The sequence below is a fragment of the Anopheles maculipalpis genome, chromosome 2RL (assembly GCF_943734695.1).
Source record: "Anopheles maculipalpis chromosome 2RL, idAnoMacuDA_375_x, whole genome shotgun sequence".
Taxonomy (NCBI): domain Eukaryota; kingdom Metazoa; phylum Arthropoda; class Insecta; order Diptera; family Culicidae; genus Anopheles; species Anopheles maculipalpis.
In genome coordinates, this window is record NC_064871.1 from 28,491,552 (window position 1) to 28,514,220 (window position 22,669).

The window sequence follows — 22,669 nt, forward strand, 5'->3', positions numbered from 1 at the left end:
AGGCGCGCGATTGTAGTGAAAGCAGAACGAAGTGGGATAAATGGCGGCAAAACCCCAATTCTTTGTTCGTTTCTCACCTCCTCGTCTACGCCCGTGTGTGTGTGTGTGTGTGCACGCGTGTCTTGGTTGTTTTCCTTCCACTTTTTCCACTTCCTTCACAGCTCACAGCAGACGGGGATGATCGGAGGACCGGAATGGCGCTCGGGGAAGGGGAATCTAGTCACTTTCGGCACGCATACCGCGCACCTCACCGACGTGGCGCTGTTTGTCCAGCTCCTCTTTGGTTTTGTCCTCCAGCTCGCGGATATCCTGCATGGTTAGTCCGTGCCAGCTGTCCATCCAGCAGAACACTTGCCTACAAAAGGAAACGATCCGTACATCCGGGTTAGTGTTCAACGTTTTCTTATTTTTTCATCCGGTCACTCGCTGTCTCCTACCGGTGGAATATGGTGAACAGTCTCCGCTCCGACTTCTGGATAAAGTTCTCTATTCTGGACTGCAGTCCGAACCATTTAAACTCGCAGGTGACCAGCTTGTAGCAGGTCATTACCGGCGACACACTCTTCTTCCAGTCCGGGCCGACCAGCGGGCCGCGGCCAGTTTTCTTCGACTTGAACCTGCACATAAAACGAACGATTACACCCAGGTTTAGCTTATCTCATCTCCATTAACAGCGTCACAATCTCCAGCAAAAAAAAAAAAAAGAAAGAAAAAAACTGGGCCACTTACTTCGTGGGATCCTCCGTCTCTTTGTAATCCGTCTGCGAGACAGGATCGTTTGCAATGTCGATGTGGACTACGTCACGTGCCTTTAGCTTTTCTGGCGTCAACTCGTGAGCCTTTTGTTTATACGGTTGAGAGTTGGTGTTAGCGGGGACAGACGCAGACATGACGACGGTGTCACATTGATTGCGAGGAGCAAAAGTATTATTAGAAGAAAAAACGAAACACGACACGCGAGATAGAGAGAGAGCAAGAACGGTGGTGTGGTTGGTTGGTTGGTAGGTCAGGCGTGAATACGTCAGCAAAAGGGCAACAATATGGTGGTTTGTACAGGAGAGAAATAGAAGAAAAAATAACATTAAAATTAGTTTCGTAAAAGCACTTACAAGCAGCTGCAAAAGGAGAAGCATTAGTCACACCATCAAGACACAACAGGCGCAAATTGGTTCTGTTCAAACTATCTAATACTGCGTGTGCGATTAATTTATTAGCAAGCACTCGTAACGGATCACACTTCACTCTGCACAACAAAATGCACAGAAAATCACACTTTATTAATGTTGCTTCCGTCGTTCAGTGAAGCAATTGCTTCTTTTTTGGCCTATCCTCGATTTGATGACTCCAGCGTAGCGTGAAAATATGTTTAATACTGATAGAAAAATTGATTTTGATGATTTTTCATTCATAACATCGATAACATCTAATAGCCAACGCTATGAAGCCTTGAAGAATCTTAGACAACTGACTTCAATAGCAATCAAAGAATCTTTTTCGATGCAAATTGCTATCGAAAGTTCTCAGTCAATCATTCGTTAACATGCTGGCTGATAAGTCCCCGGTCTGACACATAGATGGCGCCGCTAGTATTAAATGCATATTATTTTTATATAGCACCAACCTTCAAATGATTCGTGTCAAATTTTGACGTCTGTATGTCAATTAGTTTGTGAGACAGAGCGCCTTTTGTCAAGCAACTTTTGGTTGCTTGACGAACGAAAAAAGAACGAAGAAGAAAAAAGTGTTGTTCCACCAAGACAACGCACCGTGCCACAAGTCATTGAGAACGATGGCAAAAATTCATGAATTGGGCTTCGAATTGCTTCCCCACCCACCGTATTCTCCAGATCTGACCCCCAGCGACTTTTTCTTGTTCTCAGACCTCAAAAGGATGCTCGCAGGGAAAAAATTTGGCTGCAATGAAGAGGTGGTCGCCGAAACTGAGGCCTATTTTGAGGCAAAACCGAAGGAATACTACCAAAATGGTATCAAAAAATTGGAAGGTCGTTATAATCGTTGTATCGCTCTTGAAAGGAACTATGTTGAATAATAAAAACGAATTTTGACAAAAAAAATGTGTTTTTCTTTGTTAGACCGGGGACTTATCAGCCAACCTGTTAAGTCAAGGCACAACCACCTACTTCTTCGGCAGCCCAAAGTCACTAAGTCACTCGCTAACTTCTCTTCTTCCTCCTTTGGTCTATAACATGAAGCGGTCTAGGCCATCTATTACTAGCTTCGTTTAAGACTAGCTAATAATCCTACTCCATAAAAAAATAGATTAATAGTGTGATCCTCCTAACTGCTTGTACTAGGTTTAGTACGAAATACATCTAAGAAAACCCTTATGCATTCCAATTAATCGTCCTGGGTCGAGATTTTTAGAAATGCAAACAGCACCCAAGCACGTTGTTGTTTCTCATGTTCATGTGTAGTCTTTACGATAAAAAGGTTTATCTTTTGCTGTCTGTGTGTGTATGTGTGAGTGTATGTATGTATGTGTGTGTGTGTGTGTGTGTGTGTGTGTGTGTGTGTGTGTGTGTGTGTGTGTGTGTGTGTGTGTGCAAAAGGAAGCATAACGGCGGGGACAACACTCACATTAGGCTGATCGCCGGCATCGGCGACGTGTAATGATTCGATACAGATGATGAAATTATCCTTCATGTAGCCAGGATTCTGAACCCCGGTCAGGGAGCCGGCCCCACACACGTGTGTAAAATGCAGGATTGGTGTATTGGTGTTGGGGCGTGATGTTTCGATGTGTGGTAGCGGCGGGGAAGATGGATATTTGCGCAGGACGTGACGTTTCGCAACAGCGGGGCGGGATCGTTTCAGCGTGGGAAGCACGTGGCGTGTTTGTTGCAGCATTGTAGAAGGCGAAGCGATTCCGTGGTGGATACAGCGTTGGGTTGTGTGTGGGTTTGTGTGCATGTGCGCGCGGGTACAACATATACATTTTTGCTCCCAGCAACGGAAAGGTTAATCCAATCCAGCCCATCCATCCACCCGCCACAGGGGCGTGAGAGAGGTCAGGGAGATTGGCAGATTGGTGGATGATACCCAGAAAATGACCCCCGTAGTGTGCGTACGGTGGCCAAAAGCATTTAATACAGGGATAGGTGGTGGGGGGGGGGGGAGGGGGAGGGGGAAGGATCATAAGGATATATTTCGTTTCCATTAAGGTAGGCCCGGGATAAAGGATATCATGCAAAAGTGAAGCGTATAATGGACGACAACCGGATGGTTAAACGGATGTTGGTTGTTGTCGGGCAGATTATGATACACAATTGTTTCCCATTTAGAACACCAGCCAATGTGTGGTTTGTTTTGCGATGTTTTTTTGTTGTTGTTTTGTTTAAATTTTGCAATGCGATCGTTTTGGTTGGTTGATAGCACATACGTTGTCAGTCATACAACGGTAGCAGCAGAGGTATCATTTCCAGTGTCGAAAAGTGGCAGCATGTAACGAAATTTTACCAACGAAAAAAACAACCGAAAAACGAAACAAAAAAACCAATCGGAAGGACATATACACATGCCAGGAAAACAACAAAATAACGAACAAACAAACAAACAAAACACAAATTAAATTATGAATAAAACACGGAATGCGTTTTTTTTTTTTGTTGTAACATATGGTAGGGAAAACAGATGAAAGAAATTATATAGGAACGTGAGTAAAGTAAAAAAATAAAAAAAGAGAGCAAAAAGAACATAACATTAGTTCACACCGTATCCCATTTTCACTTACATTCTCCAGATCGTCGTCACCATCGATACTGTACGTTTCGATCATGATGGTCATCTTTTCCTTCATCCAATTGGGGTTCTATAGAAATTTCGATTGGGTCAGTTCGTTATTGCTAATGCTAGTGAATCAATGGTTTTCTTAAACGGTTTAAGTGAAATGTGGTAGAGAAATATCTTTAAATTAAAACAACTTCTAAACCATAAATGCGTTTCAAACGAGAGTGCGTGTACAACCCCGCCAAGGTACATGCCAGAAGGACACATCTTTACGGAAGTGTGAAATTTTCATTCGATATCGCATATCGTAAACACACGAGAAGGCAAATAGCGATAAGCTGTTACGGGTTTTAAAAATAGCACACTAACTTAATTGGAAACATTATCCTTCTTCTCGGCCTCTCGCTTTCCAATCGATGCAAACTATTTGATACCTCCGCATCGAAAAAAAAGGAAAGATAGCGACGACGATATGGCGGCGGACAACGAGGAATCGAAATCGAATCGAAACACATCGAATCGGGAGGTCAATTTCCGGACCAAACTCCATATCTTTTCAGACAACAGAAAACAGCTTCATCATCACCATCATCATCGAAATATTCACCTCTGCGCTTAGAGTAAGGAATGACTCCAAATCGAAAAAAAAAAAATCCATGATGACAACTTCCTCTATCCTCTCGGTCGGTCAAGGATTACTTCACCCCAGCTTTAGTGTGCTTGAAGTTGTATGCAGTTATTTAAAACGCTCTCGCGTCGTTTCGTGCTTCGATTGATCTCGATTCCCGTGTCAATTTCCCGTCCGGTCGGCGGCCTACCGCTTCGATTCTAGAACGGATCGAAGCGGCTTCTTGTTCTGCTTCTGTATCTCATTTCGTGTGGTGGCCTCTACGTTTAACTTACGGTTATGACTGTCCGACAGTACGGATATGCGTTCCATGCTTCCTCGTGCACTTCTAGCGATCCCTTAGGTGCGAGCAGCCGGATAAAAGCCGGGACCTTGGAGGCCAAATGATAGATTTTGTACGTATACTGACCGGAATTGTACTTTCCACCTGTGAACCGACGCGGAGGGAGAGGAAAAAGATATTTGTGTGTGAGAATAAGTGTTGAAGCGTATCAATAACCGAATGTTTGCAAACTTACCGAGCAGCGGATAGTTGTCAAAGGGTTCATTTTTCAACACCTCAATACCTTCACCGCCGCCAGTTTCATTTTTAGACACTTCCGCCACGCAGTACAGCTGTGCTACTTGGTACTGTTGGTTAGAAAAGTAAGGGAAAAGATTAACAAACATTCGAGAAAAAGTGGAACGTCTCTCTGATTCGTGAATTAAATTCAGCTCATTTACCCTTCCATTTTTATCCATCAATCATACCACATCGTTGCCGAATTCAATAACATTTCAACCACAGAAAAAAGTCATTGTCCCAGCAATCTGTTTTTTCCATGTTATCCTTTTTTTTTAATAAATCACACCCCAAATTCAGGATGTTCGCTTTTTCATCCGCATGCACGGCTACCGCTCGGTTCTGCTAGCATCATCATCATCATGAACGGTATGATTTATGAACAATTATCAAATGAACTGTGCCAAAACATCACCCACCACCACCGGGGCGCCGCCGCCGTCCAAAAGTCCATTAAAGCTTGATGCTACTCGAGAGAGTGAGTTAAAAAGGGGGTTGATAGACCATAAAACATTGACGCACAGGACAGAGACGTAGAAAAAGAGTAGATCGTAAAGATCTACTTGCCAAAAAAAGTGCTCTTGTGCTAAGTGGAACCCGATAGATAGACGTAATGTACCATCTTTTTTTTGCTTAAATGCTATGGGAATAAATGAATCAGAACTACAGCAAGGTTAAAATGGAGCGTTTTAGCCGAAAAACAGTTTTTTAGCTTGATGTTTTAGAGGTGTAGTAGTGTGTGAAGAGGTGGTAAAATGGTAAACCGAACTCACACTGCAGCACTAGGGTTCAAACCTCATTCGGACCGTTCCCACTTAGTGAAGAGGACTGACAATCCAACTGCATAGTATCGGGTAAGTTTAGTAAGCCATTCGATGGCCAGCTTGACCTAGGTAATTCGTTAAGTCAAGAAGAGTATATATGCTTACCTTAGAGTAAGTCCCTAAGGTCTAAGGTCCTGGAGTAACGAAAGTCGTGATTGAAGTTCAAGTAACGTGCGTATTCAAGTTGGGTGTATATCGATACACAAGCCTGAAATGGGAGTCTATAATAACACGCAAGACGTGGTCGATATCGGAGGACTACGTTCGTAAGGCGTGTTCTAGCAGCTTCCAGCGTCTGCTTGAAAAAGGTACTGATCAACACGATGAAAATGGGGATCATTTTTTTCCAAAAAAAACCTTACAAACTGAAAATTTATTCGAAGAGATTGATAGTACAACTTCATGGGATTTTTATTAGCAGCTGCGAAAAAGAAAAAAGCCCGTAACGGAATCCTTGTAATTCTGTAATTCTGTTACGTCAAAAGAAGCCGAAAGATAGATCACCTTATCTTCCTGTACATATACACTGAGTAGACAAACAATTAAAAACTTTATCCATCAGTTTTACATGACAACAGTGTGTGTTGGGTAGATCTTTTCAAAAACTCAAGCTCAAAACTTCAGCATCCACCTTCACCTGCCTGTTACGTGCAGTCTATTAAACCAGTTGATAGAAGAGCAACGAGGAACTGCTGTTAGTGACACTAGTTGGCCCCATCGATAAGGGCCGCTGTAATGTAACACGTTTGCTGCTTACGGTGGTTTCACCGCGAGTTTAATAATTAACAAATTTTGAACCTATCCACGAAAGTCTCTTACATTAGACTTTTTGAAAGCACTTGGCTTCTGTAACATTTTGGAAATTGGTATCCAAATTACTTTATTATCTTGTTTCAAAAACTACAATCATGCATGGCCGTTCTACCCGAATAAAAAGACAAAAATATAAATTTATAGACAGTTTATGCTTACGACCAAGCATCAAGATCTCGTTATCGAATGTACGCTATTCCCTACTGGCGGCAGCATGCGTCAAGCTCGATCCCTTCATTAAATAGGATATTGGAGTTGGTTGGCGCCAAGCCACTGCTTCTATCCTCCACACCGTTTCTCCCGTTTCCCATCAACAATATATTTTACATCAAATATCCTGCATCCGGTTTCAGTAGCAACAATGAAGGAACGCGTTGGACTTTCCTCTATTCCAGCAACAGCCACCATAAATTGAAGAAAACAATAATAATTTCAGCGCTTTTATGAGGAGCGCAGAAATTGTAGTAATGGGGAAGGATGAAATAAAGTGTGAAATATTTAAAATTACTACCAACACCTACCTATGAACCTATAATTTTCGATACGTACATCTTTTCACTATACCAATCTTTATCTGTTACGCTCTTTCGCATGTGTGGAATGGAGCGGTGTGTTAATAGAGCTAAAAATAACTACTTTCATTTAAGAACTAAACCATCACTCCCCCAACAGATACGTTCCGATGGGAAGGATATATAACGAAAAGGGAACAAAAAGTGCGAAGCAAAAATGTTAATTAGGTACTACACTAAATACTACCGATCTTTGGATGATTTTCCCCGACAAAGGACCCACTTTCCAACCGCCTCTGAAGCCTACATGAAAAGCATCATCCACAAGTGTTCGTAAGTGTCGACTCAGCCACTAGAGCTAGTCGGTGTGTCTTCGTTCGTTGACGTACGTTGTATTGTGCTGTGATGTTCGTTGGTTGATTTTTGCTGTATCCTGTGCTTTTCTGCTCGCTTCTGCTCGGTGACGTAATAAATCCACCCGCAGGGAGATTTCTCCTGCCGTGAGCATGGCAAGAAGAGGCTTCGTTTTCCATCCGGATTCTTTAAGTTCCGGTAAAGCAATCTTACAACATTCACGCTCGCCTCCCGCGGGGAAGTGCGATATTTATAGACAAATCACGACAATTCCCTTCAACGATTAAGTTTCTTCGATTGGCCGGTCAATAAAAGCTGGCTATTCCCAAGCTGACATACCTTGCAGCTGGAAATGGTGGTCATATGCTTCGACGGACGTCGCACAATCAAAGCAAAAAAAGGGAAAATGCTTTCATTTGCGAGCAGCAGCAGCAAAAGAACGATCATGGCCGAGAGGAAGACGGGAATTTGTATGTTTTGAAGTTGGAAAGAAAACTAACTTGCACACCACCGGATACGGAGGAAACGGAAAGGAAAAGCTAACCAACACACATACACACAATGATAAACACATTGAGGAGGGTCTCGTATTGAGTAAGGAAAACAATATAAGAAAAAAAATCCTCCCAAGAGAGCGAGAGAAGGAGTGGAAAAGCCCGGTGTTACATTATTGATTGGTTTTACCTTTTCACATCATTTCGCTACTTTCAGTTACACTTCACCAGGATACTGGAGAGAACAACCGCAAAAGGAGGAAAAAAAAACTCCCTCGCACGTCAATAAGGATCGCTTTGTTGGTTCTGATATTTTGATTTACATTAATATCATCCAGACGGAAGGATTTACAACGATATCTCCTCCCCGGAGAAAGGCATTTTACATCAATGGAAACAATTCGTATACAGCTTCTTACACTCTATTACACCAAAAGTACGGTTTTGTTTCATCATTCTGGGGGAAAACAAAGGCAACTGGAAAGACTTGAACCACGCTTACACTTTTTTTCTCGTACACGGAACAGACGATAAGGATAAATTGTTCTACACGGTCCTTCGTCTTTCGGCACATTGCTGCACAGGCACTCATACACCGGGATGGCCAGGCTCAATAATAAAACACATCTTTATTGGGTCCGTTTTGAGCTGGATGTTTTGTTTGACTTACGGATGAAATATTGTTGCCGGTAGCCGGTTTATTATGATTTCTCGGCATAAGGTACGGCGCGCTCATACGGTTAAACGGTACCTTTTCTTCCCTGCTCCTGCTTTGCCGCCAGCATGACATGGGCTGAATATTTCATCATGCCGGGGGGGTAGTGGGAGGGATTGTTTTATGCTTTCATTTTCGCACATTCCCACCTAGCTTCTAAAACATTGCACCACAGTACTGGTGAGGGCAGTCGTGCCAACATTCAATGCAATGGGAAATCTTCCTTTTTTCTAGCTGAGCTGGCTTGTTCAGACTGTCTTCACACGTAACGTTCACCGGGGAGTTTGATTACAATCAGGGAGTGTTTTTTTTGCCTTATTTTCAACACTTGTGAATCTGAAAATGTAGTGTAAGTGTGGGGAGAAACGTAAGAATTATTACAAGTTGGCCTTCGATGTTCGGTGCTTTCCTGCGAGAATTCGACAGGATTGGCAACACTGAAACACCTTTGCACACATATATCAGTGATATGCTGAGATTTTGTTATTTCTACAGATATTTGGAACATAATCCAGCCTCGCTCGTACTCAACGCAGCTCACAGTATAAAGTATAACATGTGTTCATGTTCAGTTAGCATTTCTTCTCAATATTTAATGCTTGTTCGTCTTTTGTTTTAACGATTTGTAAATCAGCCCAGAGAAAAAAACAATTAAATAAGCGATTATTATTATAAATAGTTCACTATTAGAAGTTCCCAAGGGAAAATCGAAGCAGTAAAAAGGAATCCCTTGCTATGAAGTTATATTAAAACAATCTATTACTATTTTGAAATCCAACTATTTATTGCAAGGCTCATATAGTGTCATTGCAACCGAAAAGTTACCTCGAAAGGCGAAGAATTGTTCGATTTTTTATGGTATTCGAATTTTCGTTTAAGACTCAAAATATTCCAAATTCTAGATGAGCAATGAGCAGTATTTAAAAATGGGTCACAGTTCCCGGAGGTAACTGTTTCACCCGGAACATGTAAACAGAAGAGTTCGAGCACGGGAAGCACAACTTTACAACTAGTTTCCGGTTAGTAAAGGAAGCAACTTTCTTCCTTCACAGCTGATCCTTCTACGGTGTAGATTAGAAAAAAAGGCAACATAATTAATCATTAATGTTCCAGCAAAACTTCCAAACCATCCGAAACACGTGATTGAAAAAGCTTCCACCCGATGGAAAACGGTGGTAGAAACTCACCATTCCTCGGGCGTTTACGACTAAAACCCCAAAAACCCACGCTCGGATCGGTGGTGGATGTATCGTGTGCCACACGATACACTACACGGGCAAAGAAAGCGGCGCATGAGCACGTCGTGAGTGGGTGACAGACAGGCAGACGAAAGATTAAATGGCCACATGTCATCAGCATCAAAACCCAGCCCACCCGGGGTCCAACAACCGCCCGCTCGGTGGAATAAACATAGAAAAAGGCATCCATTTCACTGTGTTCTCCCTCCTACGCGTGTGCTTTCTTCCAACTGGCAGCAAATGGGTGGTTGCGTGGTTGGATTTCGGTTGCAAAACGCGACAGCAGGAGTAAACGCCGTGAAGAAAAACGTTCCTGTTGATACTGCATAAGAAGTTTTCTGTTTTCCGTAGCAGAGATTTGAAATGTGATTCGGTTTTCTGGTGTGATCTGGATATAATGGTTAGGGTGACATCCTTAAAGTGAGCTTTAATATTGTGTACAGTGGTTGAATGTAGGGAGCATTCTTACCTCTTCGACCGTCAGTGGTAGCGTTACACGACTGAAACGAAATTGAGAAAAAAGGAACATCAGATTAGCGACTAATTTCAGTAATTTATGGTGGGTATGTCTCTAATATAAGCATAATTTGTATCTTAACTCCTCAAGTCCTTTTTTAATTCTTCATACTTGAAGGCTAGACAAAAAATATAATATATTAGATATCTAAAAGGTAATCGATAGATTACATCATGAGGCCCTCACACACACACACAAACGTCTAGAGCTTTTCATCCCAGATGGGTATTCTAAGCATCAAAGCGTTCATGTTATTCTCTGAAATTGAACTATTCTAGCGAGGAATCATCAACAAAACACCAATTACATAACGCAACAACTCTCCTAGTGGCGTGTATGTGTGTGTGTGTGTGTGTGTGTATGCAAAACAATGACGTCCTTCGCTTCACCACATGCCACACACTAGAAGAAATAGAAACCGAAAGGAGTATTTTTTTTTTTCGTTTTCTTCCACATAAAACGCATAAACGCAGCATTCGTGAGAGAGTGAGTTTACCGGATCGTGAGATAAAGCACGTGAGCAAATCAGGAGTTTTCTCACCACTAAGCGCCACTGAGGAAGCGGTGATTGTGATGCAGCGCTGAGTAGGCATAGCTCGTGTTCAAATGTGTCAACATAACAAAAAACCGTCAACAGAACACGTGTTTGCGCAACGGAGACATATCGACGAGTTCAGACAGAATGGAAAGACCGCATTACAATATTATTGTCCCAAATGAACCTATGAAGTTTAACGGTTGATGCTAGTTTTTAAGTCACTTATATTTATTTTTACCATCTCATGATTAATGACTTGCATGTTACATTCTATTGGTGTAATCATGAAAATTATTTGTAATGACACTTTTACAATGAAATTTACGCAAATATTACTTTGAAGCTGATAGCCAATAATATCACACTGTAAAGTGTTTACAACAGTTTGATACACGTTTATGTTACGAAACACGCTCGTTTGAGCAGTGCTTCGCAAAGGCACGGGACGTGACAATGAAATTGCGATTATCGGGGCACACACGGCATACCGGTGATCGGGAAAAAGTAAGGTTTCCCCCTTCCTCACCGTCCCTGTCTGCTGTGTCCGCGAGACATCACTGGGTACAATCAAGCCGAAAAAACCGAAAAGTCATTCGATGCAAAGCTTCACGGAGAGAAAAAGATAACATTCTTCCAAACCCCAAACCCCCAAGAAAGGGGTTTCTTTTCGTGTGGTGCCGAACAACCAACGAACGGTTCAACCCAAATATGTGGTTGCAAGGACAGAAGTGGGTGAGCAGAAAAAAAAACTGAAAATCATCATCACCTCACTGTGGTGCCTCTCTCAAATCGATAGTAATAATGCTAGGCGGTGAGGTTTGTGTTTGGCGCGCTGCATGTGCGTGTGTATGTATTTCGAGGGAAGGGTTGGGTGGTTTATGAGTTCGTGTTATCAATATCCACCACTCTTATCCGGGCGGTGTTGCGTAACGCTACATATAAGGGCATTTGTGATAACTTTACCGAACATCACTCACTTCCTGGAGTGTGGAAGACCTTCTTCCACAACCAAAAATTGTTCAAACATTTGCTACAAAATGCTACAAAATCTAGCTTTTGCTAGTAATTTGAGTATGTTTTGTAAATAAAATATTAAAAAATGGATTTGAAAATACTGAAATAATCAAGTTTCCTACTCAAGTTTTAGCGACTTTTGGGATTGGTTTTGAGTCAGTTGCAGTCAACTACCATTGAAATTACAGTTTTACGTCAAAACATGAACAAGAAACCTTCATATTTTTCCTTTTTTTAGTATCAAAAAGTAAAGTGAAGCTACTTAAGTTCTGAGGAAGAGTAAATGAAGGGAAATTCCTTGATGCAAGCCTCTCCTAAGTAGAAAAAGGTAAAAATAATCTTCCTTTCACACACCTTTGAATTATGGTATTATGGAACGTCTACAAGTCGGATTAAAAGTTCAATGACGGTACAATATAAGCTCGTTATTGTAGAAAATCAGTGAATTAAAAAATAACAGCACTCCAAACTCAAACAGAATTGCAACTTCCTGTGTACAAGGTTATTTGTACCGAATGTTATAGTCTAACTTTCAACAATACCGTCGAAAAAATATTTTTACTCAATGGCTAAAATGTAAACATCACATCAGGTCTTTTCATTTTAAATAATGGCCCCGATCAATCAATGCAATTTACACTAAGAATTTTAAATTAATTTGAACTGAAACATGGTGGTGGTGGTACGATGATAATATGAAGAGAGCTTTTTCCTTTCTAATAGTGCTTCCACTGCCGTAAATGTGGAGCAGCATTGACGTGTTAAGGATGCCAATGCACTCCTGCTGATCCTGAGGATTCATGGAAATAAATCAAATCTTATAGTAAATATTTGAACAAAGATTCGCAAGACTCACCACTACGATCATCCGACAGTGTTCTGAGAGAAAAAACTGTCAATAGTCAATGCTAAAAGTGAAGACACTCCCAATGAAACATAACAACGATCATTAGATAATTTATAATAAACTGTTTTTTGAGGACTTTATCCAATCATTATATGGTCAACAGCAATGGCGCGGCCCGGAAAAAGGTAGCAATTTTGGTGTATATATGTACGTGGGCTGCTACATATATTTCTGGCCTAGGCCACAAGAAGTGTTGCAAGATGTAAACCAAGTTTTTTTTTATTCGAATGTTCAATATTTTGGAGCATAATCACAATCACAACGTGATCATTTTCGTGCGATCATTTTTCACAGCTTTCGGCGTGGACAAGACTGCTTTAGTGAACTCATTTTTTTTTGTATGGCGATGAAGCCCCATCCTTGTAGCACTGTTAAAACCTGGTCGTCCAAAAAAATCCTTGAATCACGTTTAAGTTGCAAGTGCAAGGAAATGTTGAAAAAATAATATCATGGTGGTTCAAAAGATGTTTATAAGTTTGTCACAAGTGACAAATCATGGATCTATGCTGTTGAGCCCAAAACAAACTAACAATCGACCGTGTGGGTCCTTCAACGACGAGTTAAATCCAACGAAAGATATCCGTGGAAGAAGCACTACGAAGCAAATGATCGCCTGTTTCTCCGGCAAAACTGGCCATGTGGCGACTGTTCCGCTTGAGCGACGTAGGACGATCAATTTTGAATGTTACACAAGAATTTGTTTGCCAGAAGTCTTCGGAAAAATTCGAAAAATGAACAACCGAAGACGGATCATTCGGATCACCATGACAATGCGAGCGCTCACTCATCAGCTCAAACCATCGCCCATTTGACCGGCCACAACGGCGAATTGATGGGTCATCCGCCCTATAGCCCTTACTTGGCACCCTATGACTTCTTTTCGTTCGCGCACATCAAGAAACAAAATGCCAAATGGTCATCGATTTTCGTCCCCAGAAGATCCTATTGAAGCGGTTCAAAAACCACGTTTTGGAGGTATCTCAATCAGAGTGGAAAAAGTGCTTAGACAATTGATTTGAGCACATGCAAAACTGTATTAATCATGCTGGAGAACACTTTGAAAAAGAATAAAACCATTTTCAATGATAATTATTTGCTTTTGAATAAATAGCAGCCTACGTGCCATAAGGTTCTTGGATGAACGATTCGAACCACATTCAATAATCATCATGTTAAAAAGGGTTTCAGATAATTGTTTTAAACCTCCGCAGCGTTAGTTGTTATGAGTTGAACCAACTGATGGAATTATTATCGGGCCGTACTGTTGCTCTTTAAACCAGCTTATACGGGAAGTTGAATTGAGACCAAAACGCAAACCTACACAAAATGCCTTACTTACTTCCATTGCATATTTTCCTGCCAAATGATTGCATTGGAAATCATTCAACAGAATCGCAAAGCTTATTAAAATAACAATTGTCTAACAAAACGGCTATTCACAAATTTGCAGTTTACAGATTGCAAGCGCGTAGCAAATATCAGCAGAAACAATCTTCAAAAATTAATGCTGCTACCCCCCTTCGACCTCCACGAGCATGTATTCGGTGGGAACTAACCGTCGTATCAGTGGATTACTAATTGATCCATTGTGATCCGTTACTTTTGCTACGTCATCGCACAATCCACTCGTATTATGGCTCATTACATTGAGATGCACGTTCGCTCATTTGCTGTTTGCAAAGTTCGATGAATTTCATACGGAAACAAAAAAATAAATAACTAACCCCCAAAACGAGTGCAGTGGACTTGGTCGTAAAACAAGAGCACGTATACACAAATGTTAAGCGTCCGTTTAATGATCGAGAGCATGTAACAACAAAAAAAAATCACGAATTTAGCTTTATGACGACGTTTGAAATCGTGCTGGCCCCACGGCCTCACAGCTCAACAGTAAACAGTGTGGGCAACACCACAATCCACGATGCCATACAAATGTCTTCGGTGCAACATTGTCCCCACCGTACTCCCCCCCCCCCATCCCAACCCCCGCGCTGCTGTCGTCACAATGAATATGGTTCACGGACAGTAAACGTTATCCTCGAAAGTGGTTGTCGTTAAGTTGGGGAGAATTGTTAGCGAAACGACCACTTCCACTGAGCGTTGTCTAGAGCTCAACCAGACTTCTGGTAATGTTTTATAGATGTAGAAGCTATTAATGATGCTGATTTTTTATTTACCCACCAACCACTTATTCATCTTCATTAAGCAACAAAGATCGAAAGTGTGCCGGGAAGGGGACTTGCACAAAATGGCACGAGATAGAGAGAGCATTTTTGTACCAACCAAGGGTAAAGGTTTTCTATCTTTCAACGGACGGAAAGTCCGTGGTAAGCGGCATAGGATAATTGCATTTTCTACCACTTGCCTGTTGATCAACATTAGCCACCTCATACGGCGATGTGTCCTCCAAAAAAAAAGTCATGTATATTGTCAGGCCAGCGTACAATTACAACAGCTGAGACTGAGTAATATGTGATTACTGTTATAGCAGATAGAGAGCAAGTCGAACGAAAACTTCTAACAGCTTGGAACCTTGTATGATTTATAGCAAAAAAAAAAAAACAAACATCCCGATCAATGTTAAGAATATTTAGCAATAAAAAACACAAACTTCCGAACCCAAAAGTCGGTAATACAAAACCGCACAGATTTACACCCAACATATTCGTCGCAGCTGCAGCTCGGTTCCTTGAGAAAGGACTCGACGCAACTGCAATCATCACCAGAGCAAACGCAGAACTACAGACACTCACCAACCAACAGTTACCATCGATCATCCAATCCACCCGCCGAGGAATTCGTCCCTGGTACCACCCTGCCATAGACTGGGAGCTTAAACGCTCTCTCCGGGGAACCGGAAAAAGCAGCCACATTTTCATTATATCTTTACAGACGGCTCCGTTCATCTGGATCTAGATCCACTCCACCAACGAAAACTGCGCCATCAAACTCCCTAACCACACTTCCATCTTCTCCGCCGAAGCAATAGCGATTCAATTAGCCGCCGACCGTCCGAGGACTACAGAACGATCGACCGAACGTCATCTTCAACGACAGTGCTAGTGTACTGGCCTTGGATCACCCCACCTCATAAGACCCCCACATTCGACACCTTGACGACAACCGTTGCTCGCCCGAAATCGCTTTATGTTGGATTCCGGGTCACTCCAGAAATCACGGTAAGGAATAAGCCGATCAACTTGCCAACAATGGTTGGCTCCACCCTGACGAACCACACGACATCTTCACCAACGTCCCTTTCACGCCGAGATGTCATTGCTTCACCCTCACCCTTATCTCCCAACACTGGAGCACAACTCCTACACACTCCTACCTCCTAGAAAAATGTCTAGTACTCCACTCTGCAGCTTCTGTGGCGTTGACAACACCGTCCGCTACATTTTCACCGGTTGCCATAGATACACGACACACCGAGCCACCTGCCAACTAGACCCGACAAACTTCATCAGAACCGCGTTATTCGAATTTTACGCATCAGTCATTTATATAGAGAAATTTAAGCAATAGTTTTAATTTATCCATTTTCATATGCCATAATCGCAATAGTGTTTCATAATATTTAAGCCACACCTGCAATAGTTTTGTATTACATTATACCATTTATTTATACAGTAGAGAGGCGAAAGTAGTCTCTAAGACTCAAGCCTCTATAAATAAAGGAAAAAAAAAATTGGCAGCAGACATTTTTTTTACCTTCAATGAATAATAAATTTCGTGAGTGTGGTGCTCATAAATTGCGAACTTACCGTAAAGCCGAAATTCAACTATTAATGCTACATTATAAGCAATACACACACCAATGGCACGGTAACTACACGGTTTGGCGGTCGTGGGGTATGTAAATATAATCGTGCTATGGAACCAATTAACCTTCATAGGCAGGCAGCACGATTAATCGATCATGGCAACGTAGAGCTATAAAACAACAACGCTCCGTGTGGTGTCTGAGTCCAAGCTGCTATAGGTATCATTCGCATCAAGTTCTCTTCCGGCACCAGTTCTCCGGTGCTTCGAAATGGCCGATCAGAAGCTTCCGGCGACATCAGAAGATGCTGTTCGGGTGCCTTGTAATACGAGCTTAAGCACCTTCTACACCAAGAAGCAACTGTAAGTAAATACAATTGTTCAATGGGAACTAGCGCTGAATATACCAGACCAGTGGTGGTGTTACTGAAACGTCTGAGGTGACAGCAGACCCTGCTCTTCCAAGACAAGAAGCGCCACTTTGAAGAGTCAGATGAAAACGCATACGCAGACGGAAATCTCCTGACAGACGAGCGGAAGGTGATCGAATGGTGGCTACTTCGAAGGACACCTGAACAGAGCAGAGACGGTCTCCCGTTTGATGCAAGAAGCAGAACAAGCCAACAGCATCAGCAACACAGCAACAACATCAATGACAGCAAAAGTGCAGAAGACGAAGTGCCTCCGCCATCTCTGGATGAGGTTGTCAGCGCCATCAAGCAGCTTAAAAGCAACAGGGCTGCTGGTAGTGATGGACTGGCGGCCGAGATCTTCAAGATGGGGCCGGATAGGCTTACCGTCGAAATGCACAAGCTGATCACGAGAGCCTGGGAACAGGAAGAAATACCGGAGGATTGGAAACTGGGCGACATTCACCCAGTCTACAAAAAGGGCGACAGACTGGAATGCTCGAACTACCGTGCCATTTCAGTCCTTAATACCGCCTATAAGACCCTGTCCCAGATCTTGTTTTGCAGACTTGCCTCCCTTGCTACAGATTTCGGCGGCAGCTACAAAGCTGGGTTTGTTGGAGTTAAATCCACCACCGACCAAATCTTCGGCAGATCCTCCAGAAGTGCCGAGAGCGACAGATCCTTATCGAACCGTTCGAATCTCAAAGGGGTCTGAGGGACGGACTCTTCTGTCTACTGTTCAACATAGCCTTGGAAGGTGTCATACGAAGCGCTTGGCTAGACAATGACATCCGTGGCACGATTCTCTATCGGTCTCTTCAATTTCTTGGCTTCGCGGTTGATATTGACATCGTTAGCAAGACAACAGCGAAGATGTGTGAGGCGTACTCCCGACTGAAACGTGAAGCAACTATCTTGGGACTGGCGTAGCTTCAGATAACGATGTCAGCAGCGAAATCCGGAGACGAATTGTGCCTACTACGGCCTTCAACGTCTGCTGAGATCCAGAAGACTTCGAGACCGCACGAAATGTGAGATATATCGCACACTGATTCGCCCGGTGGTCCTATATGGCCACGAGTCTTGGACCATCCGAGCGGAGCATGCAAATGCTTTTGGCGTGTTTAAGCAACGTATCCTCCGGACCATCTTTGGCGGTGTGTTCGAGCATGGAGTGTGGAGGAGAAAGATGAACCACGAGCTTGCTGAGCTATTCAGAGAACCGTACATCCTGACGGTGGTGAAGACCGGCAGGATACATTGGCTGGGGCATGTTTTGAGGATCCATCATCCTCCAGCCCCACCTAGAAGGTATTCGTAAGCGGAAACCCCCAGTTCGGCACGAGGCGTCGGGGAGCATAGTGAGTTTGTTGGCTGGATCAGGTGAAGGGTGACCTGTCGGAGATCGGATGCAGCCCTAGACCGAGTTTCCTGGAGATCTATTGTTGACCGAGCCATGTCACGACTCCGCTGCCCTTTAAAAGAGCAGACCAAAATGAGGCTGATGATGATGATGATGGTGTTACTATCTTAAACTGCGACAGACGTGTCTCTCCTCTACAAGATAGTCTTATCATCCGCTTTCTAAACCACTTATAAGTATTCAAACAGCTGCATGTTTAAACAAATGCTGGCTCGAATAACTTTGCTTATGATTACGATGAACAAATAAGTTTTGTCTGAGGTATGTTTGGATGCGCGCTTAATAGCTTAGGACGACTTTCCCTACACAAGACACACTACTTCCTACCGTTTCCCCACAACAATATGACTGGTCTCGGGAAGGTTTTTTACGCCATGTAGTTACGTACACCAAATATATCAAATAAAAACCTGAGCGAAGCATATGCTGCCCACAACCATTTCCGAACGATCGATTAGCCAGCAAATCCACCTCATGTACTTTTATCAGCCACGACGTCTCGTCATCGTGCCACCACCACCACCAGCCGGTGTGTCACATTAGCCGGTCAACCGATAAATACTTTTGCACCAGCAATCCCGGAGACCCTCTTTCCCGCACAATGTGAGCATTATTGATGGCGTTATCGCTAAAGCACGCCACAAACACGCCACGTAGCCGTTTGGTGTGGTGGACAAAACCGAATTATTACTACAGTACAGCACCCAGCACCGTTTTCTGATAAGCCTGTGTGTCGCTCTATGTTTCTAGTGTTTGCAGTTCACCAAATTGTGTTCCCGGGGGATTGATAGTCATATGGCGTGAATGACTCTTTCCAAACACGAATCAATTCCTGTTATTTCTTATTCTACCGATATTGAGTGATACTCCAGAAACAAGAAATAATGAAATTAAAAGAAAGAAATAAAACCTTACATCCAAAATTGTACTGCACGTTCATGATAATATGAACCATTTTGGAAAAGCACCAACAACAAAAAAAAAAAGATAAAGCGTTATAAAGCGATAATCTACGGCGTGGAACGCTTGCGTTTCCCCCATAATTTCCTCCCGTATGCCAAGGCTTCCAATAAAAGTGCGCCCATAAACGGTTTCTATTATGGAGGATATTATTTAAATTTAATTTCTCAAATGCTCTCCCACTGCCAGCCAGCCTGTGCCGTCCTCAGCAATCCATCCTCCAGTCTAAATTTAGGGGACATTTTTGTCTCACTGCCAAAATATTGCATGTTTATCCCGGGGTTTTTTTTTTTCTTTCTTCTGCTTCTCTTTAAACCGGATGTGTTGCTGCAATCGATGCTGATTGGTTTGGCAAAATTTCCATGCCTAGCAAAAGAGCAAAAATCGAATTCGAAAACAACGTGCGACCGCCGGGAACGTAACGCAATCGACACCCGGGATTATTATCCGTGGCGAAAAATTGCGTTCATGGAGGTGGGGGTGGGGGGAGAGCTGCAAACCTTGACATCGGGTCAGCAAGGCTGAAGCAGAGAACTGTGGAGATGGATTATTCGGATTTCCATTATTCGGTGTCGCTAATTAATGTCAATTATGGTAGCGCGTACATGACGACCGCGGCTCTTCCACGCTGGAAAGATGTTAGTACCATCTATGTACAAACGATCTGCTCTACACCCCAAACACCTAAATTTAATTTATATTGATTGAGGGGCTCTTCTGGAGCATTTAGAGCAAGCAGCAGCAGCTGCTAGTGGAGCTAATTCTACCGTGGTACCCTAAGGTGTAATGAGGCAAACGCAAGTGTTCACTTACAACTGCATCTTATCAGAGTATTAAGTCGACCCAGAAACAATACTAATTCTAGCTCAAGTAAGTGTAATCGAAAATTGTCTGCCGATTTGAGACAGCAAGCAGCAATTGCAACTTAATAATTAATGTGCCACTAATCATTCAATGCTGAAAGTAGGAAGGAAATCTACTTCACCCAGTAGAACGGACGGGAGGACGGATGGTGGCTAATTGGCCGTGAGCAGTGGTCTTTTGCATTTGCGATCAATTTACGATCGCCAATTTACACCAGCTCCCGAAGCGGTATGTATAAGAGGAGGTGGTGGTCTTGGGAGCATTGATCGATCGAGAAAACAATTACGGTTAAGGGCAAAACATTATCTGCACATATTAGGGCCAGATATTAATATGGGGAAGTACATATAACATAAAAATCAACTACCGTTGGTGCTGGGTTTTCGTCGTTATCTTGCATGTGATAAAATTGTTAGGTATGTGGTGGGCAGCTGCTATTGAGGAGTCCAATATTGCTTATGGGGGATGTTACTTTAATGTTGATAATGTATTGGTTTTTCTTTTTTTTTTGGAAATTTTGCTAACATTTGTAACCGTGATGAAGATGCGATATAATAAATTATTCTAAGAATAGTATACATAATTTATACGCCAAAATTCATATCCGATACATCGATCTAATAGGATTGAAAGAATGTCGACGAATAGTCAACATTTTCTTTTATATAGTGAATGAACTTTTCTATTATTCATAATGCGTTCATGCGTGAGGGTTATTAATTAAATTCCCGACAGAAATATACAGCTAAAAATGTCCACACCTTCGCCGTCTGTTAATGACTTGCGTGAACACGTGATTGATTTTCGTAACGTTCTATAACAAATCCAACTCCTCTTAACATCACTGTAACATGATTGTTTACATCTTTACATAAATCAAACACCAAATATATTAGTTGGCTTATGAATAATAAAAAGTTATGTAAAGCTTTATGGATTTTTATTTTTTTTTTTTGCTCTTTCGAAAATTATTGAACATTCCTCCCCTAAACTCACTATAATGAGAAAAAGCGTTCTCACTTAATGAGTTTCCACAAAGTAGCTCTCTCACTGCTCATCGTTACTGCTCCCACATTCACAGGGTTTTTCTCATCTTTCCTTCTCTCTCTCGCTCAACGCAAAACCATGTGTCAAAAATTATTGGCGGCGAAAAATCAATTTTTGCCCACAATCGTTTTACTTGGGACATCCCCTCCCTACGCAACGCATTTTATCCCATAAAAACGACGTGCATACTTATTTGAGCGTGTGTGTGTGAGTATATATGTGATACGCTACTATGGAAACAATTAGAAACAATTGGAGTTCCATTCCCACCGAAGAAACCACTGATTTTAACCCGCAATGATTGATTAAATCGTGACCTGGTCTGGTTGATTTTTCGGCAGAGGGAACATTTTCCTTTTATATTATAGGATGTATTTTTGAGCGACGAACAGGTTGAAAAAGTCTATGTGACATACTTACAATTCTTTGATCAACATTTTGCACCCTGCTGGAAACGACGGTCAGAGCACTGCTGCTGCAGAAACGCGGATAATATTCAATCACGAACAAACAAAACTCAACTTGCTTTGCACCACTCCTTTGCGAATGACACTTTTCTGCTTACTTTAGCAGTCGAAGTGGTGACTCACACACGAGGGAAGCACACGGATTGTGAAAATCTGCTGATGCTACAAACCAAAGAAATAAACACATGTAGGTGGGAACGTACAAGATAATCGGGGAAGAAAATGCAGAAGAAACTATAATCGAATTTTCACGCTTCCTTCCAACCGCAATGCGATACCACGTAAATAAACACACTGCCGTTGCTGGTGTTGCCAAATCTAAACAACCAGACCACACCAACGGCACAGTCTCGCACACGTTTCCCTTTGAATTGTGTAACTTCTATACCCGGATCGTAATGAGATAATGCTAATCTATCTATTAAAAATACACGGCCTCAAGACCAAAAGTGGACTCCAATCTTTCCCATATTATTTTGAGTTCTTTTGCCTACTTTCTCATTTGTGCACATCCGAATGTCTCGCGTTACTATGGAAGCTTGAGAGCATCATCACATCATCCGAGAAGCGCCTAAACTTCACCTCTCATTGGTGCCCTCCCCCCTATAGACTCACAGCTGACTGCCTACTGTGATCGAAGCATAGCAGATCTGGCGTAACTTCCAAGATCAAACAGATGCCCCATATCCGCGACCTTACACCACACACGCAGCTCAACATTTCATCGTTCATTGCCGTCTTTTTTCCCATTAAAACTCGCGCCCGCACACACATACGCAAATTGCACATCGCACGACGTTCGTGTCGTTCATTGTTGTTGCGGTTTGTTGGTGTCGTCAGCAGCAGCAGAACTTTTCGCGACACGTA

General features: G+C 42.4%; 2 protein-coding genes across 3 annotated transcripts in view; both read right to left on the reverse strand.

Annotated features, from left to right (window-relative positions):
• Nucleotides 1–22,669, reverse strand: part of LOC126559176 (60S ribosomal protein L17) — a 112,577-nt gene that overhangs the window by 47,600 nt on the left and 42,308 nt on the right. The gene's annotated exons all lie outside the window — the stretch shown is intronic.
• LOC126558768 (phosphatidylinositol transfer protein alpha isoform) lies at nucleotides 156–21,795 on the reverse strand. Of its 2 annotated transcripts, none has more exons than XM_050214831.1 (8): nucleotides 21,756–21,795; nucleotides 10,357–10,387; nucleotides 4,894–5,005; nucleotides 4,651–4,802; nucleotides 2,599–2,676; nucleotides 730–839; nucleotides 438–617; nucleotides 156–355 (listed from the first exon to the last, which is right to left on the reverse strand). In XM_050214831.1, exons 1-8 carry the CDS (start codon nucleotides 21,770–21,772, stop codon nucleotides 217–219), a joined length of 819 nt encoding a protein of 272 aa, XP_050070788.1. In that variant the 5' UTR covers nucleotides 21,773–21,795; the 3' UTR covers nucleotides 156–216. The 2 variants fall into 2 exon arrangements, with proteins under 2 accessions (XP_050070788.1, XP_050070787.1); XM_050214830.1 differs by lacking the exon at nucleotides 2,599–2,676 and adding an exon at nucleotides 3,752–3,829 and having other exon boundaries at nucleotides 21,756–21,792.

Bases quoted from the DNA above. Each gene is read 5' to 3' on its own strand.
- LOC126558768 (XM_050214831.1), bottom strand. The intron at 5,006-10,356 runs GTAAGAATGCTC...TCTAACCAACAG, and splicing joins TACCACTGACGGTCGAAGAG to TACCAAGTAGCACAGCTGTA. The intron at 840-2,598 runs GTGAGTGTTGTC...TATAAACAAAAG, and splicing joins ATGCCGGCGATCAGCCTAAT to GCTCACGAGTTGACGCCAGA.